The sequence below is a fragment of the Dreissena polymorpha genome, chromosome 9 (genome assembly GCF_020536995.1).
Source record: "Dreissena polymorpha isolate Duluth1 chromosome 9, UMN_Dpol_1.0, whole genome shotgun sequence".
Classification (NCBI taxonomy): domain Eukaryota; kingdom Metazoa; phylum Mollusca; class Bivalvia; order Myida; family Dreissenidae; genus Dreissena; species Dreissena polymorpha.
In genome coordinates, this window is record NC_068363.1 from 48,734,994 (window position 1) to 48,752,237 (window position 17,244).

At 35.1% G+C, this 17,244-nt stretch overlaps 1 protein-coding gene across 3 annotated transcripts; it reads right to left on the reverse strand.

The window, feature by feature from the left end:
• Nucleotides 1–861: 861 nt before the first annotated feature.
• Nucleotides 862–17,238, reverse strand: LOC127846729 (uncharacterized). Of its 3 annotated transcripts, none has more exons than XM_052378226.1 (9): nucleotides 17,212–17,238; nucleotides 15,338–15,413; nucleotides 14,514–14,756; nucleotides 13,193–13,348; nucleotides 9,050–9,220; nucleotides 5,150–5,255; nucleotides 3,348–3,463; nucleotides 2,584–2,634; nucleotides 862–1,168 (listed from the first exon to the last, which is right to left on the reverse strand). In XM_052378226.1, the coding sequence occupies exons 2-9, from the start codon at nucleotides 15,387–15,389 to the stop codon at nucleotides 867–869; spliced, it is 1,197 nt and encodes a 398-aa protein (XP_052234186.1). In that variant the 5' UTR covers nucleotides 15,390–15,413; nucleotides 17,212–17,238; the 3' UTR covers nucleotides 862–866. The 3 variants fall into 3 exon arrangements, with proteins under 3 accessions (XP_052234186.1, XP_052234184.1, XP_052234185.1); XM_052378224.1 differs by lacking the exon at nucleotides 17,212–17,238 and adding an exon at nucleotides 16,983–17,198; XM_052378225.1 differs by lacking the exon at nucleotides 17,212–17,238 and adding an exon at nucleotides 17,054–17,190.
• Nucleotides 17,239–17,244: the final 6 nt, after the last annotated feature.

Sequence of the window (17,244 nt, forward strand, 5' to 3'; positions counted from 1 at the left end):
AATTCACATCAAAATAGGCACGCTTATTCTAAAATCAATAACACAAATTAGCTAGATATACATGTAGATCTAAATCCTTCGTCTCACCGGTTCCATCCGAGGTAAGTAGTCCATAGAATATGAACTTTTTCATAATTACATCCACAAATCGATACATAGACACGAAAAAATGCGAGTCTTCAATGTTTTATTCCCAGACATCGCATACTTGTTTCGTGTACACCTAAAGTTTACTAAAGATGACATCACACAAATGACGCAATAAGTATGTCATTTTATGACGCAATCAATCAGCTGATTCATTTTACGGATGGCGAAAAATTATGTCCCGAGACTAGATCTAAAGGTTGTAGGTTGTATTTATAATTTTAAAGCCAAAGTTTTCTCGACTCTAGAGATTTCTTTCGAAAAATCATTCAGTGGTTGAATAATTTAAAAAGTAGTCCGTGCACGCGACAGGTATATCCCACAGTGTTGGAGACAGGCTAGTATATTCCATAAGCTGTTATACCGTCAATGTCGCGGTGAAAATGGGATAAATTATTAGAACAAATGTTCTGAGCCAGTTTTATGATGGATATGCAAATCTGCCATCTAGCTTTATTTTTTTTTTACCTAGTGAGCTAATTTTTAACCCCAAATAACCTAGTTTCAAACTCAGCCAACATAGCATAAAAACAAATGATCTGAGCAAATTTGGTTAAGATTAGGCAATAAATTTGGCATTTTGAGTGTTCACATGGTCAATATCAACCACATAGGAAGCATGAAAAATGAAGGACAAATGGTGATCACGAACCTAAATGGCAAACATAAAACCTTACCATGAAAATGTTGTTCTTAGATGCGCTAAACATGCGCTTTATTTACAGACGCTCATGAAATAAGGCTTCATTGTAAGTTGGAGGAGCTACATGCTGATTGGATGTTAACATAATGTTTTTTGATGTGTCAGCTGATCTCTGGTTTCTACCTGCTGGAGACCCAGATGAGGAAGAAATGTCTGAAAGTCCTGGCGCGCTTGTCTCTCGATTCGGTTTTTTGTTCCCACAATTACAATTCCCATTTTTTCGGAAGCACCAAACTAAGACCACAAACACAATCAGTACTACAAGACCCGCCAAGATAGCTAAGATAATGGTCAAGACCATTTTGTTGCTGCCTGGCACTGCAAAAACAAACAAGGAGAATGTATTATATCGCTCATATGTTGAGTAAGGTATTTGATACTGTGGAAGTTAAAACATAAGATCAAAAAGCTGAATAGAACCTAAAATAATTTGTGTCTTGTTCTGAGAAAACTGGGCTTAATTCATGTGCGTAAAGTGTCGTCCCTTATTTGCCTGTCCAGTCCGCACAGGCTAATTAGGGATGACACTTTCCGCCTAAACTTGATTTTCGGTAAGGAGGGACTTTCTTGAAACTAAAAATACCATTAAAGCAGAAATGTCGTCCCTGATTAGCCTGTGCGGACTGCACAGGCTAATCTGGGACGACACTTTACGCACATGAATTAAGCCAAGTTTTCTCAGAACAAGACACATTTAATGTTTTCTTCTTTTTTTTTGTATATTTAAACCAAATTATATCCCTGTCTTTAGTGTAATGAAATACACTGCCCTGTGCCACATTAAATTCGTCTCAAATGTACCATAAAAAACATATTTGAACGTTTGCTATTGATATTAAGCCTGATATTACAAAATTGTATTGTTTGGCCTTGGTCATAACACAGCTGACATAGTAAACATAAGGCACATGCAACTATTGTAGGGTACCTTTCAATAAAAAGAGGAAATATATTCAACTAATAAAAACACAACATATGTGTCATATAGACGGACTCGACAGTGTCCATATCTGTCTAAAATAGGCCTTCCTGTAATAGTCAGCAATTGACTGTAGGAAGTACGAAGTAGAAGAAGTAGACATTTAAACACCCACTTTCCACTTCTTTCATCAAAATTTGAACTTTGGCCTCTTAGAGCAACCTTGTTATTTGAGGTAGGAGGATTGGTATTATACATAAGACTTCATGTTATGACGGTTTACATATGCGCTTAATTATTTTATGACCATCAATCAGCAAACATTTTCCAGCTGTTTTACAGCAAATTTGATGTTTGACACTTAAGTTTGACCATGACCTTCGAGGTAGAGAGACTTGTGTAACAGCAACATGTCATCTTATTATGGTTTACATTTTGTACTACCGTATGTTATTTCAAAATCCACCAATATATTGCAAAATTATGGCTTTGACAGCAATTTTAGCTATAAGTATAACTCTGTAGCAGAATACATAATATCAAGCCACCTGTAACAATCATATTATTTAAATTATTTGGTATGTTTAACCAGGAGTACAACTATAAATTAATTATACATTTATTTACATAAGTATATATAAATTTGTTCAACATAGGAACACACAATCATTTTCATTTAAAATTTATGGGAAAAATCAATGCTCCACATTGGAGGGGTTAATCTGACAGTTTTTTGTCTGCGGACAGACGGACAGACAGACATCTGTGGTGAATATAGTATACTGCCGACAATAATCTAGAAATAATGAGTTACCTTCTTTAGGTGGAGCCTGAGTGACTTCATTAATAATAACTGTGGAGCCGTCTGTAAACATTGAACACAAAAGAAATCAGGTGAACTACACAAACTTAAGTTGTTACAAAGAGAAAATAATAACAACAAGGCATTTAACTTCACTCTATGTAAAGACTTTAAAAAACATAGTACAAGACAATGAAAATATTTACTCTATTCATATGCAATATTTAACATTAAAATAGAACTGTATGGTAGACACTGTGTAACTATAGATGTTTCTTACTAAGGCAACACTTATTGTTAACATGAGGCCATAGTCAACTGGACATTGAAAATCAATTGCTGTCAAAGGTCTACATCACAGTTGAAGCAAATGATTTCCGCATTCAAACATTATAACATTTTGTATGCATGAAAGATAGTAAACCCAGGAAAACAAGATATGTGTTTGTCAGAAACACTATGTCCACTACTGCGCCGCTTTGAAGCTATATATTTGACCTTTGATCTTGAAAGATGACCTTTACCGTGACCTTTCACCACTCAAAATGTGCAGCTCCATGAGATACACATGCATGCCAAATATCAAGTTGCTACCTTCACTATCGCAAAAGTTATGGCAAAATGTTAAAGTTGGAGCAAACAAAACAAACAAACAAACAAACAAACCAACCAACAGACAGGACAAAAACAATATGTCCCCCACTACAGTGGTGGGGGACATAAAAATATGTGCATACAAAGAAGGAAGCAGTATGCAATTGCTCTAAACTACAAACCTTTTGCTCCTTTGCAAACAAAAGGCAATAGATCTGAGCATTCTCTGGCCACCCACTTCTTTGTTGTAAAATCCTGAGCAGCGCAAAGTTTTTCGGGTGTACCCTCAAACACCTCTCTACAAGCATAGAGTCATCTTATGAATTAATAAAATACAAATATCAGTCATAAAAAGATAGTGCCCAAGACTAGAAGTCATGTAAACACATGCCATAAGAAAACCACCAAATAGCAATAAAAAATACACTCAAAGCAGCCTTTTAAACACATCATTTCAATGAAGATCTAGGCATTCCTAAAGAACCTATACCCAGTCTGATTCAACCATCCCAACATCCAAAAATAAGAAAATCCCGTAAGATAACATGTTTTTGAAAATCATCCTACAAAAAAGTTTTTGGAATAGACGTTGTACATAGTGAGGATTTAAACCAGACTGAAGTCTTAAAAGAGTAATTTATCACAGATTAAAGACAATCACATACAAATTAATTAAAAAATTCCAATTAATCCTTTTCTATTCAAACATGACATGCTGATTGTTGTCAATAGAAGAATAAGGAAATCATATTGTTTTTTTCTGCAATCATGAAAATACGTCTGAAGAATTCTGGGAAATCTAACAAGGAAATGCAACGGCTTGAAGGGGCTCTATCAAAATCCTTACAAACTTAAATATGTTGATGTACAACAAAATGCATCATTTTCATAACTTTTCCAGTCTCATAAGTTAGAACAAAAAAGTCTGCTAAAAATTTAAGTAGACATTTGTTGATGTCATTCTCTCATCACAGGATAAAAATGCAGCATACCAACTAGTAAGTTGCATGTAGAAAAGCCAGTTGTGCATACCTTCTGTGTATGTTGGGCACTTCCAAACTCATATAATTAAAAACTCAACACAATTTGTTACTGTTTATAGTAGGGTATGTTTTGTTGTTGCCAATAACCCATAAACAGGAGTATGGATGGGTGTTAAAAAATCCCTCGCCCTTTAATTCCTACGCATGTTTACTCCTTTTAGAGAGTTATTCAACAAAAACTATGATATCAAAATATTATTTCTTCAATAAAAAACAATTTTGACTTCTGAAATATAATCAAATCGTTAAAACAAAGCCTTATTCAGTTATCAGTCATCCATCAAAACAGCACTATGTTAGATATTAGCTGATAAGCATCTATGCATAACCCTTTGCATGCTGGGAAATTTGTCGTCTGCTAAAATGTTGTCTGCTAAATTTCTAAAATTAGCATTTTCTTCGATTTTTTTCAAAGAATACTATCAGAATAGCAAACAGTTTGGATCCTGATGAGACGCCACGTTCAGGTTTTATGCTGTTTGCTGCACATCAGTGTCTAAGGGTTGGAAATGAAGCCTTTATATCTTGAATCTAGTAAGAAAAGTTTTTAATTTAATTTAACTTTCTTAGGGACTTAAAATGTGTAAAAATATGTATCTAAGTGGTAAAGGGTTAAAAGAGCACTCGTTTGTTCACAAGGTGATCTCACAATTCCAGTGACAAATTAGAGATTGTGATACGCAGGCACTGATTTGTCTGCTAATTTCAAGGGCAGATAACTCAGCTAAGTGTGGATCAATGTGCATTTAAACAGTGTCTTGCTCATATACACTTCACAATAATGTCACATTTTAACTTTAAATTTCATCACATGAAAAAATTGGAATCAGTTCAATCAGCAAACTTAATACTTTATCCAGACAGACCTACTGACTGACAGACCAACTGACTGACATATTAACTTCCATATGCTCCTTACCAGCAGGGGTATAATCAATCACCTGCTAAATGAATTGCTGCCATCTATCCAGGCGAAGGATCCTGACCCACTGAGATCCTTCATTCCTATCCATGCTGACCGTGTCAGGTTGACTGCAGATGCTGCAGCTGTAAACAGAATTTCACTTTGTTTGTCGTCTTATTTGAATTTGATGGAAAAGAAATACTAGGCAACACATTTTTCATTAATGTTGATCCAGCTTGCTTAGCTGGTAGAGCACTGAACTATAATTTCAAGGAGCATGGATTCGATCCCTGGCGCTACTCCAGAATTTGTGTGGCCCTACTCCAGAATTTGTGTGGCCATGGTCATGAAATGCGTTCTGCAGCTACTTTCCTCCTTCCTCTGATTCATGTGGGGCAGTTTAACACTGGCATACATCTGTGCAATAAGTACTAATACACCATGTTTATTGTAAACAAATAAGTTTTTTCAAAGGCTTCACAAGGTAGTTTGTAGGTTGTTTAATTAATTTTATTGGCATCTTAAGCTATACAGACTTTTTCAAACATTGTCGAAATGATAGCTTTCAAACATTCTGTCATTGATTTAACAAGACTATTGCCAAGCAATATATGTCCCCTACCGGCTCCATCATTGTCAGAAATTCCACCATTGTCAATTATTTTTTTTTGCCATAGCAACCAGAATTTTTGAGGTAGGAACAAAATGATTATTGCAGGATCCAGAAAACCACCATTTTCAGCAGTATTTCTAGTCTAACTGTTGCCATAGCAACCAGCAACCAGAATTCTTAATGTAGGAACAAAATTAAATGACGTGCATAATCTCCATATTGCCATCTAACCATGTTTCAAGCTTCATGAAAAAATATGGAGAACTTTTAAAGTTATCGCAGGATCCAGACAAGTGTGACTGACTGACAGACAGGCTGACAGACAGACAGAGCTCAAACCATAAGTCCCCTCCGGAGAAACCAGTAGGGGACAATAATATAACACTTGTGACTCCACTTAAAATAAAGTTTCCTTAATGAACAAGAGCACCGCACGCATAACGGTTGCCACGCTCGGCTGCGAAAGCTTGTCAGAATTTTTTTTTTTTTCAGTGACCTTTACCTTGACCTAGTAACCCAACAAGAGATGTGTTTGTCAGAAACACTATGCCCCCTACTGCCCCACATTGAAATAAGATTTCTATTTATCATTTGGCAGGTATAGAAATCATCTCCCTTTAAAGGTTATTACTTCCCTTGAATTTTGTCCAATCCAACGGGGGGGGGGAGTGTCTCACAGTCAATTTTGACCATGTCAGACAACCAAGGCCTGTGGTTTAAAAGAGATCAGTCAGACAACCAAGGCCTGTGGTTTAAAAGAGATCAGTCAGACAACCAAGGCCTGTGGTTTACAAGAGATCATAGCCAGAGTTGTTTTTCTTTTTCATAACAAAAAAATTGCCAGTTTTTTTTCTTCCTTTTTCATAACAAAAAAATTGCCAGAGTTGATCATGTATGTATGGACATAAGTCCACAGGTATGTAATGAACTTCAAAGAAATTATAATTATATCCAAAAAAAAAAATAATTGACAAATCAATCATTGGGGTTATAAATAATCAAAATAATAAATCTGTACAGTAACTGTGAAAAGAACTTCAATTCTTGGTAAGGAAATATATAATATGAGATTTATAATTATATAAATTACTTCCCTTGAAAATAATTGTCTGTAACAAATCTCTATTTTTAGTAGCAAATAATTAACAAGAGCGCCGCATGACGGAGCAATATACGCCCGATTCGTGTGCCATTGGAGATGATACACTGATGATTGATGTATTTGTTTTGGAAATAAGCAAAAAAAACAACAACAACTTATATAACTGATATATTCATATATATGCATTGATATCAACTTGAACTAGAGCTTTGTCACTGAATGTGACTTATACCCCCATACCACTTTGACGCAGGATAAAAAGTTGTTTAAAAGTTTCGGATGAATACAATTTGAATTAGAGTCCGGACAAAGTGGCGCCGTTGAAAATGCACTAATTGACCCTATGACCTAGTTCTTGACCCGACATGACCCATATTCGAACTTGACCTAGATATCAACTAGATGCAACTACTGACCAAGTTTGGTAAAGATCGGATGAATACAATTTGAATAAGAGTCCGGACAAAGTGGCGCTGTTGAAAATGGACTAATTGACCCTATGACCAAGTTTTTTACCTGGCATGACCCATATTCGAACTTGGCCTAGATATCAACTAGATGCAACTACTGACCAAGTTTGGTGAAGATAAGATTTATACAATTTGAATTAGAGTCCGGACAAAGTAAAATGCACTAATTGACCCTTTGACCTAGTTTTTGACCCAGCATGACCCATATTCGGACTTGACCTAGATATCAACTAGATGCAACTACTGACCAAGTTTGGTGAAGATCGGATGAATACAATTTGAATTAGAGTCCGGACAAAGTGGCGCCGTTGAAAATGCACTAATTGACCCTATGACCTAGTTTTTGACCCGGCATGACCCATATTCGAACTTGGCCTATATATCAACTAGATGCAACTGCTGACCAAGTTTGGTGAAGATCGGATGAATACAATTTGAAATAGAGTCCGGACAAAGTGGCCCCTTTGAAAATGCACTTATTGACCCTATGTCCTAGTTTTTGACCCGGCATGACCCATATTCGAACTTGGCCTAGATATCAACTAGATGCAACTGCTGACCAAGTTTGGTGAAGATCGGATGAATACAATTTGAAATAGAGTCCGGACAAAGTGGCCCCTTTGAAAATGCACTTATTGACCCTATGTCCTAGTTTTTGACCCGGCATGACCCATATTCGAACTTGGCCTAGATATCAACTAGATGCAACTGCTGACCAAGTTTGGTGAAGATCGGATGAATACAATTTGAATTAGAGTCCGGACAAAGTGATGCCTTCCGCCCGCCGCCCGCCCGCCGCCCGCCCGCCCGCCAAGGGGTTTCACATAATACGTCCCGTATTTTATACGGGCGTATAAAAACCACTACCGTTACTGTAGATTCACCACTCAAAATGTGCAGCTCCATGAGATACACATGCATGCCAAATATATAAAGTGGCTATGTTCAATATTTAATAATTTTCTCCCTTTTTAAAGCTTATTACTTTCCTTAAATCTGTATTTTTTACCATAGACCGTAAAGGAAGACCTTGACCTTGACCTTTCACCACAATGTGTTTGTCAGAAACACAATGCCTCCTACTGCGCCGCTTTGATTTATTTAACAAAAATATATACGTGGACAGGTCAGAAAACTATTTCCATTTAAAGCTTATTACTTCCCTTGACTTTGTTTTTTCGACCCTAGACCTTGAAGGATGATGTTCACCTTGAAATTTTACCACTCAAAATGTGCAGCTCCATGAGATACACATGCATGCCAAATATCAAGGTGCTATCTTCAATATTTAAAAAATTATGGCCAATGTTAAGGTTTTAGCACGACGCCTACGGCGGACGACAAACTGGCTATGATAATAGCTCGGGTTTTCTCCAAAAACAGCCTCGCTAATAAAAACTATCTGGAATTTATAAAATTTTAAAACATGGTAAATATTTTGGAATGTTTCTATTTATATCACATATGGATCAGTTATTTAAAGTTCCAAATGTTTTCAAACACATTACTGGAAAGAAAAAAGATAGGCCGAAGGAATCAGTAAGGACATAGGTTCCAGTCCAAATGGGGACACATTTTCTCTTTTGTTTTTGCTTTCTTAAATTGCATTCTTTTTATAATGGATCTCTTCAGTTCCGATGTTAAACTCTATAAAAGTCGGGAATTTACTGACACAATTTTAAAAATTGAGCCTAACTCTTAACAAATGGACATTAAACTTTTAGAAACCCTTCCCATTGTTTCACAACTCACCCACTATGGCATCTAGCTCAGTCTGGCTCTTTATCACTGCAAGGTTTGCTGAGTTCAGCTTGCATATGTCGTGAGCACGTGCCCAGTCGGCTTGGCCCTTTTGCTGCAGTAGAAGGCAATCACTGTTGTTGTGAGGAGAGGAAAACCAGTCTGGTGGGCAGAAAGTGTCGTCTGAAGTGGAAATCAGATTGCAATGTTTGGTTATGGCTAAACTATTGAGATTTGTATTTGTGTCATAAATGCACACATTAAATGATACTCAAAAATCCATAGCAGACACATGCAATTTTTAGTATTTTGGATATAGTTTTCATAGTAAATAGTGAATATAATTTTCTAATTACACAAAAAATATGGACACATCAGGTTTTATTTAAAACAAGCATTTTCGTTTGAATTTATATACCCTTCCAAATAAATGTTGTTTATGGATGGGGGCAAATCCCTTGATATATGGTTTAATCCTAAAAACAACAATTAAGTTTAATGTAATTGTTTTTATGCATTACGATTCTCCTCTGGGATATATATACACGCATTAAGTTTCATGCAATGTAGCTGAGATATTGCCCTCAAAAGTTTCATCATTCAAAAACAACAAAGGGCAATAACTAGTATTAAATAAAGTGCAGGGTTATGGTTCTTGTGCATGGCACTTCTTCCTATTGATTTCTACACACCCATGAAGTTACCTGTTAAAATCTTTTATAGTATCTTATATATAGGCTGCTTAAACTGTTAAATCATACAAAAACAACAAAGGACAATAACTCTTATTTAAGAAAATGTAGGGTTATAATTCTTGAGCATGGCACTTCTCATTAATATCTTTACACCCATGAAGTTTCATGTTGATATCTATTTCTGAGATATAACCCTGACAAGTTTGTCACAGACGGACGGACAGAGACTAACTGACAACTCAAATTCTATATTTCCCTCAGCCTTTGGCGAGGAATAATAATTATTTTAAGGAAAATCATTTAAATCTATGACCATAACTTGAATGTAGGATACCCATAACTCAATACATATAATATTTCTTATATGCAGCAAATGAAGTAAATTACTTGACAACACTATTCAAGGGTTGTAATTTTCAAAAACATAGCCAGCTTTAGTGTTTATTGGCGTTATGCTTTTGTACAACTAAATATATATTCCAAAAGTTTCTTCTGCTTTGATAGCATCATTTACATTTTCTGTCAGTCATCTGATGTAATGACCAGAAAGACATATTTAAAATAAGTATCAGTAGCAGCTTTATAGAATTTGTAAACTTAAAGCAGAACATTTATAAATTAAAACAAAAATTGTGACCATGCCAATAAACTAGATTATCTACTTATTTTGAAATCAAGAACTGCATACAATCTACCTATACACAACGTTACAGCAAAATATCTCAATTAAAATTCAAGTTCTTGAGCAGAAACCATTTTTTTGGTTATAAGTTACAATTTTCTTGATGCAAATGACCCCAAATGCATCCCATCAAGGGACTGCATGCAACTGACCTTCACACACAATTCCAGCACAATATCACCATCCAAACTAAAGTTATTACTGGTAAGCATAAAACAGTGCATTATGTGAATAAGGCATCAAAATTGGAATTTGTATCATTTCGGTGATTTTTTCATCCAAAACTGTTCATTTCATGTTCTGAATGTATCTAATTTATATGATGCATTAACATATACAAGTGTGTTTTTACTTATTACTTGACAAAATTAATAAAAACTACACATACAACTGTGTTTAATGCATTGTTGATAAAACACAGTTTATTCCAAGATTGATGTCTTATTCCAACTTCACATTAAAGTGTTTTACACAATCTTGTTCTACTTTTAGTAACAGTGATATTTACCCGACTGACCCAAATACAACCCCTTTATAGATCAGCCTGTAACCTATGAACACACAAATTTTATAGCACAACATCTCCATGAAGCTATTGATAGCAAACGTTTTCTCTATTTTAGCAAATGGCTCTAGATGGCATCATTGCACGTCAATGTTAAACTGAATTTTTCAAATACAAAAGGTGCATAATGCAGCTTAAAGTAACATTACTACTCAAAATCAACGATAATTTTGTACAATATTTCGTAAACTAGTGACCTGAAAATCAATAGGGGTCATCTGCGAGTCATGATCAATCTACCTATCAAGTTTCATGATCCTAGGCCTAAGTGTTCTTGAGTTATCATCCGGAAACCATTTTAATATTTCGGGTCAGCGTGACCTTGACCTTTGACCTAGTGACCTCAAAATCAATAGGGGTCATCTGCGAGTCATGATCAATGTACCTATGAAGTTTCATGATCCTTGGCCCAGGCGTTCTTGAGTTATCGTCTGACAACCACCTGGTGGACGGACCTACAGACCGACCGACAGACTGACAGACCAACAGACCGACCAACATGAGCAAAGCAATATACCCCCTCTTCTTCGAAGGGGGGCATAATAAAGCTAAACAATTAAAAAGCATTGTTCCTTATGGCAATTGCCGAAATTTCAACACCAGATGTGTTCTGGTAAAATAGATGTTTGTGGATACAAAATGCCCCTGTTTATTATGGTTTTAACATGGTACCATTTTAGTGCATGTGTGTCATATTCGCAGGAAATTAGCATGGAATTTATTGTGGTCACAAATAAATAAAAACGAACATTTTGTATCTACAAAAATCTATGTAATCATTCCACATCTAGCGTTGAAATTGTGGCTATTGCTATGATGAACACTGATTGTGTTAACTTTATTTTACGAAATACCTTACGAAATTTTCGTTGATTTTGAGCGTTATAGAGACTTTAATTTGAAGGTCAGAATACGAGTCTGAGACCTTGTAGAGACATGCTTGAAGTTTCGATTGAATATCAATAGTTTTTAGAGAGGTATGGATATGTGTTGCATTTAAACCTTTACCTACTTTTAAACTTTGGTCACTAACCAGATGTTTATGCCTACAAATGAATGCACAATCCTTGTTAAAAAGCTGGTCATAGTTTTAGGTCTTGGTCAGTGAATGCTCATAAAGAACCTGAATACATATGTAAAGTTGTGCCAAAATTGGGCATACATCTGCTAAATTGCAGGTCAGACTTATAGAACTCTTACAATGACCTCACAGAAAGACCCCAAACCGATGTATGAAGTTTCAATTTAATATCTGTAGTATAAACAGTGAAATAGTGATGTTGCACATTTCCCTTAACCAGTTTTCTTTTAACAGAAAGGCACATAATTTTGCTAAATTGCAGGTTCGAGGTAAAAAAACTTGGTCTGTGACCTAACACAATCACCCAGAACTCAAAAGTGTGAAGTTTCAGTTTGATGCCTGTAGCAGAAAAAAATTACATGGAATTGTTTCAAGTTTACTTTTGCCAGAGCATTACTCCTGTGAATACATTTGGGCGAGTAGTATAGATCGGTCAACATGTGAATACATTTGGGCGAGTAGTATAGATGGGTCAACATGTGAATACATTTGGGCGAGTAGTATAGATCGGTCAACATGTGAATACATTTGGGCGAGTAGTATAGATTGGTCAACATGTGAATACATGTGGGCGAGTAGTATAGATCGGTCAACATGTAAATACATTTGGGCGAGTAGTATAGATCGGTCAACGTGTGAATACATTAAGGCGAGTAGTATAGATCGGTCAACATGTGAATACATTTGGGCAAGTAGTATAGATCGGTCAACATGTGAATACATTTGGGCGAGTAGTATAGATCGGTCAACATGTGAATACATTTGGGCGAGTAGTATAAATCGGTCAACATGTGAATACATTAAGGCGAGTAGTATAGATCGGTCAACGTGTGAATACATTTGGGCGAGTAGTATAGATCGGTCAACATGTGAATACATTTGGGCGAGTAGTATAGATAGGTCAACATGTGAATACATTTGGACGAGTAGTATAGATCGGTCAACATGTAAATACATTTGGGCGAGTAGTATAGATTTGGCAACATGTGAATACATTTGGGTGAGTAGTATAGATCGGTCAACATGTAAATACTCCACCTAAAAACAAGTTGTTTTCTCAGTATTTCAAATGACAGATTTTGATTTTCAATCTGGTCCTAATGACAAACCATAATGACAATCTCTCACTCACTAAATGCCTCAAATTTGAGCTCAACTCCTTCTTTCTTGTAGTAATTCCTACGTGTGGTAGTGAACCTGAAGTGTAGACTCGAACCTTTGGACAGGAACACAAATGGATTGAAAGCAGAGCAGATGTTGGTGACAAAATTACCATCACTTTGGGTGCCTGAAAAAGTAGGGCAAAAAACACATATATATCGGTTATGGCATTCAGATTTTTCATGGGAACTGGGTAACTTGGCAAACAACATATTGTTTATGAAAATAGCTGGTGTCAACTCCAACCATTTTACAAATCAAATAGAACTTTAAGTAAATCAATGAGGATAAACCTGATGAATTTACAATTACTTAATTATATGTCACTAACAGATCAGTTAGGATTTCATATTCTCCATGAAGTCTTAAAAATGGAAAAATCCAATATCACCTCTATGCATAGTAATTCGCTAATTAGCAATTTTAATGGTGACTTACTACCACTTAATTCTTATACAAATGTTTTTTTTTCTACGGAAACAAACCCACAACTCTTTGCTTGTTTGTTTCTTTGGACTCTTTTTTGTTTTTCATCACTATTTCAATCCTATGAAAGCGGTCAGTTTACCAACTCACACTTTTCCTTGGATAGCTGCTTTTCCATTACTAAATGCACATATACTCATCCCAGTAACTGACACCTGCTCTTCTTTTTTTTCTTTTTTTTCCCCAACACATTTTATTCCTAATTGCAAACAAGTACTCGTACAATATGAATTTTAACAATAATGATTTGCAATCAGAAACAAAAAAACAAGCATGTTATGCAACCAACTCATATCTAAGGTTATATATATAGTAGTAGTCAACAACAGATAAGCATGTAAGTTAGTGAAGTGTCTGTAAACTTTACAATTATATAAAGTTGTGTGTTGAAAGAAAAAAAACATCTACAAAATACATGAAAGGAAAAAACAAACATCTTCCAGTGTGAAAAGACAACAAAGAATGTGTATATTGTAATAACAGATGAAAAAGGCATAGAGAAGCAATAATATGTGCATATAGTTATAATATATACCAAATAGGTCCTACATTTTCTTGAAACAAAGGTAGGACCAGAGTGATGGCAAATATTTATTGCCACAACACACAAGTCATAACCAACTCGAGCTCTGTCATATACAGGAATAATACAACCACACTGCTTTGTCAGATATTTCCAAGACAAATATATCAGGAATGTGTTAAATGTGGAAGGAAAATAGTGCAATCATTTATGCAGATAAACTGATGGAATGAGTATCAGAGGAAACACATCATAACCTTTCACTATAATCAGATATCCTTACCTTCTACCACTCTCATGAAATCATATCCAGCACAAGAAGCATAGCTGGGGCTCCAGTCTAGGTCTACCTTGGTCACCGTGACCTTCAGCCTGTGGTTTCTAGGGGCAACAACAGCCCAGGAGCAGTCCATGTTATCACCATGGTACTGCTGACCTTCAACACGCGTAATTATCACACCTTCATGGACATTTGCGATCCCCACTGTGTAACTGTTGTTGCAGTAGTAGGTTTCAAGAGAGAATACTGAAACAGAAGTTCAAAAAAATACAATGTGTTGTTTTTTATATAAACATGTGTGTGTGTTGTTATTATTTATTCATTTTTTGTTGACCAATTATATAATATTAGTTGTCATATACTTTTTGTTACAAATCATAAGCAATTTCTACTAAAGTTCTACACCTATAATCTTTTAAAACCAAAAGTGCCTATAATATAATTTGAATGACGCTTTTGTTGGGAAATTTTATACCAATAACTACTTACTGATCCTGGTTCAGGTTTTCAAAGAAGGCTAAATACACTTACCTTTAATCAACACTAACCTAATCGCCATGGTGTAATGGATATGGCATCCCCCTAGCAACAGTGAGGTCACAGGTTGGATCACTACTATGGGAGTGTTCTTAAGATCTACCCCAAAGACACCAAGTACTGGTTGTACCCAGGAAACGGACTCAAGAACGTTTTAAAAAGCCTTCAAATCAAACCAGCTAAAATAAATTTGTTTAAATAATTTAACTAAACTAACACTAACTTAGACTCTACAACAGGTGTAAAAAGAGTCACACATTTTTTACAGGTTGTGTTCAAGTATAAAGTACCTGACTGAGTGGCGTGTACCACCAGTACTAGCAACGGTAGTTCAATCTTCATACTGCCATAAGATCACATGTAATCCTGAAAAATTTGGTGTTAAGTTAATTAAAATTGAGGAAAAGCATGATTTTGTTCATCAATAACATTTGTATACTAATTGATAAAACTAATATCAAATTTACATAACAAATTTACATTTATAATAGTAGACTATCAGTAAAATGGATATCACAAGACCACAACACTTGATATCTACTAATCCTAAACAAGGCCCTGCAGATATATTACAAGCACTTACTTGTGCCCGATTGGTCATTGTCGGCTGTACCACTAACATGTACCCGGTTACTCTTAAGCATTATACATGTATACTTAAATGTACCCGGGATACGGAAAATATACTAACACGTACCCGGCCAATCTAGACTGTACCCGAGTTTTATTCCCGGACAAAATTCGATGTTGTAAAATGCGCTATGAAATAGAAAAAAAAATGTCTTTGAACAAAAACTTCCTCAAAATGCTTTTTTGAGAAGGAGTTTCGATAATATATAGGCCATTTTACAGAATATTGACATAAATATGAACATAATAAATTTGAAAAAAAAGCCGACAACAACGAATTAAGCATTAGAATTCCCGGGTTTGTTTCAATATATTTTCTGTACCTTGGGTACATTGAAGTATACTTAAGAGTAACCGGGGGACATTTAAGTAGTACCCGAGGCGACAATGACCAATCAAGCCTTACTTGTTTACATTTCTTATAAATTTGATAAATATGAATAATTTTTAATTAACACAAAACGGAGCACATTAGTACATTTTTCACCAGTTAACCAATAGGCGCCGAATCAAAATATTCTATTTAGAAGGAGTGCTGTATCAGAAAAAAACTTCAAGAAGATACATTATATATCGTTAAGAGTTTTACGTATATCTTCACAAAGTCAGAACAAAGGCAATGATTGAACCCTTTTTCAATTCAATTCAATTTTTATTTTAAGTCGGTGCATATATGTCAATATAAACATTAGCTATGTATAGCTATTTACCGACATATCATAACAACATAACATGTAACAATTAAACAAGCATATGCAAGAGTCAATGAGAATAAATAAATAAATAAATGACTATAACACATGGTAGTTTCATATACTGAAATGAAAGATCAAAGGTGGGTTTAAAACAAATAACATAAATACATCGTATGTTTAAAAATGTGTGTTGTACCTGCTGATCTTGACTTATAAATGTCTAAAAGCTGCCTTAAAAGCAAATGGGTAAAAAACTGAGTGAGAAATATGGGCACAAAGGTGCGACAGATAAAAAATTGATTTGAGAAAACTGCTATTACCTCAATCAGTTCTGCGAGGAAAGGATCAGCAGCTACATTACAAAGCACATACATGAATGAAAACAAAGTATATATACCCAAACTCATCTTAGATATAATATGAGTGTGTGTACATGTATATCTTCAATAGCATATATGCATATAGTGATTAAGTTTTAGAGCTAAGTATAAAAGACAAAATAAAAGACAAAGCATATAACAAAACAAGAATGAACTAATCTAGCAGATTGCATAGGAAATGCAAAAAAGCATTACCCAGGCAGTTTATAAAAACAAACTTAATACATCACCATTTTTGTTATTGCATTCTCTTGCTTTGAAATCCCCTTTTAAAAGTTGCGAAATGCTACCAGGAACATACAAAATGTGTTGTTGTTTGTATCCTGTTTTGACACAAGGCGTTTCGGTTCAATTGAATAGAATAGAACGACATAAAATATATCGGAATATAACATTAAAAATTAAGTTAAAAAAATAAATTAAAGAAATGTACAACGAAATAATCGTGATCTTGACTACTGTGAGTAACTAATGTGCGTATCGCATCAACTG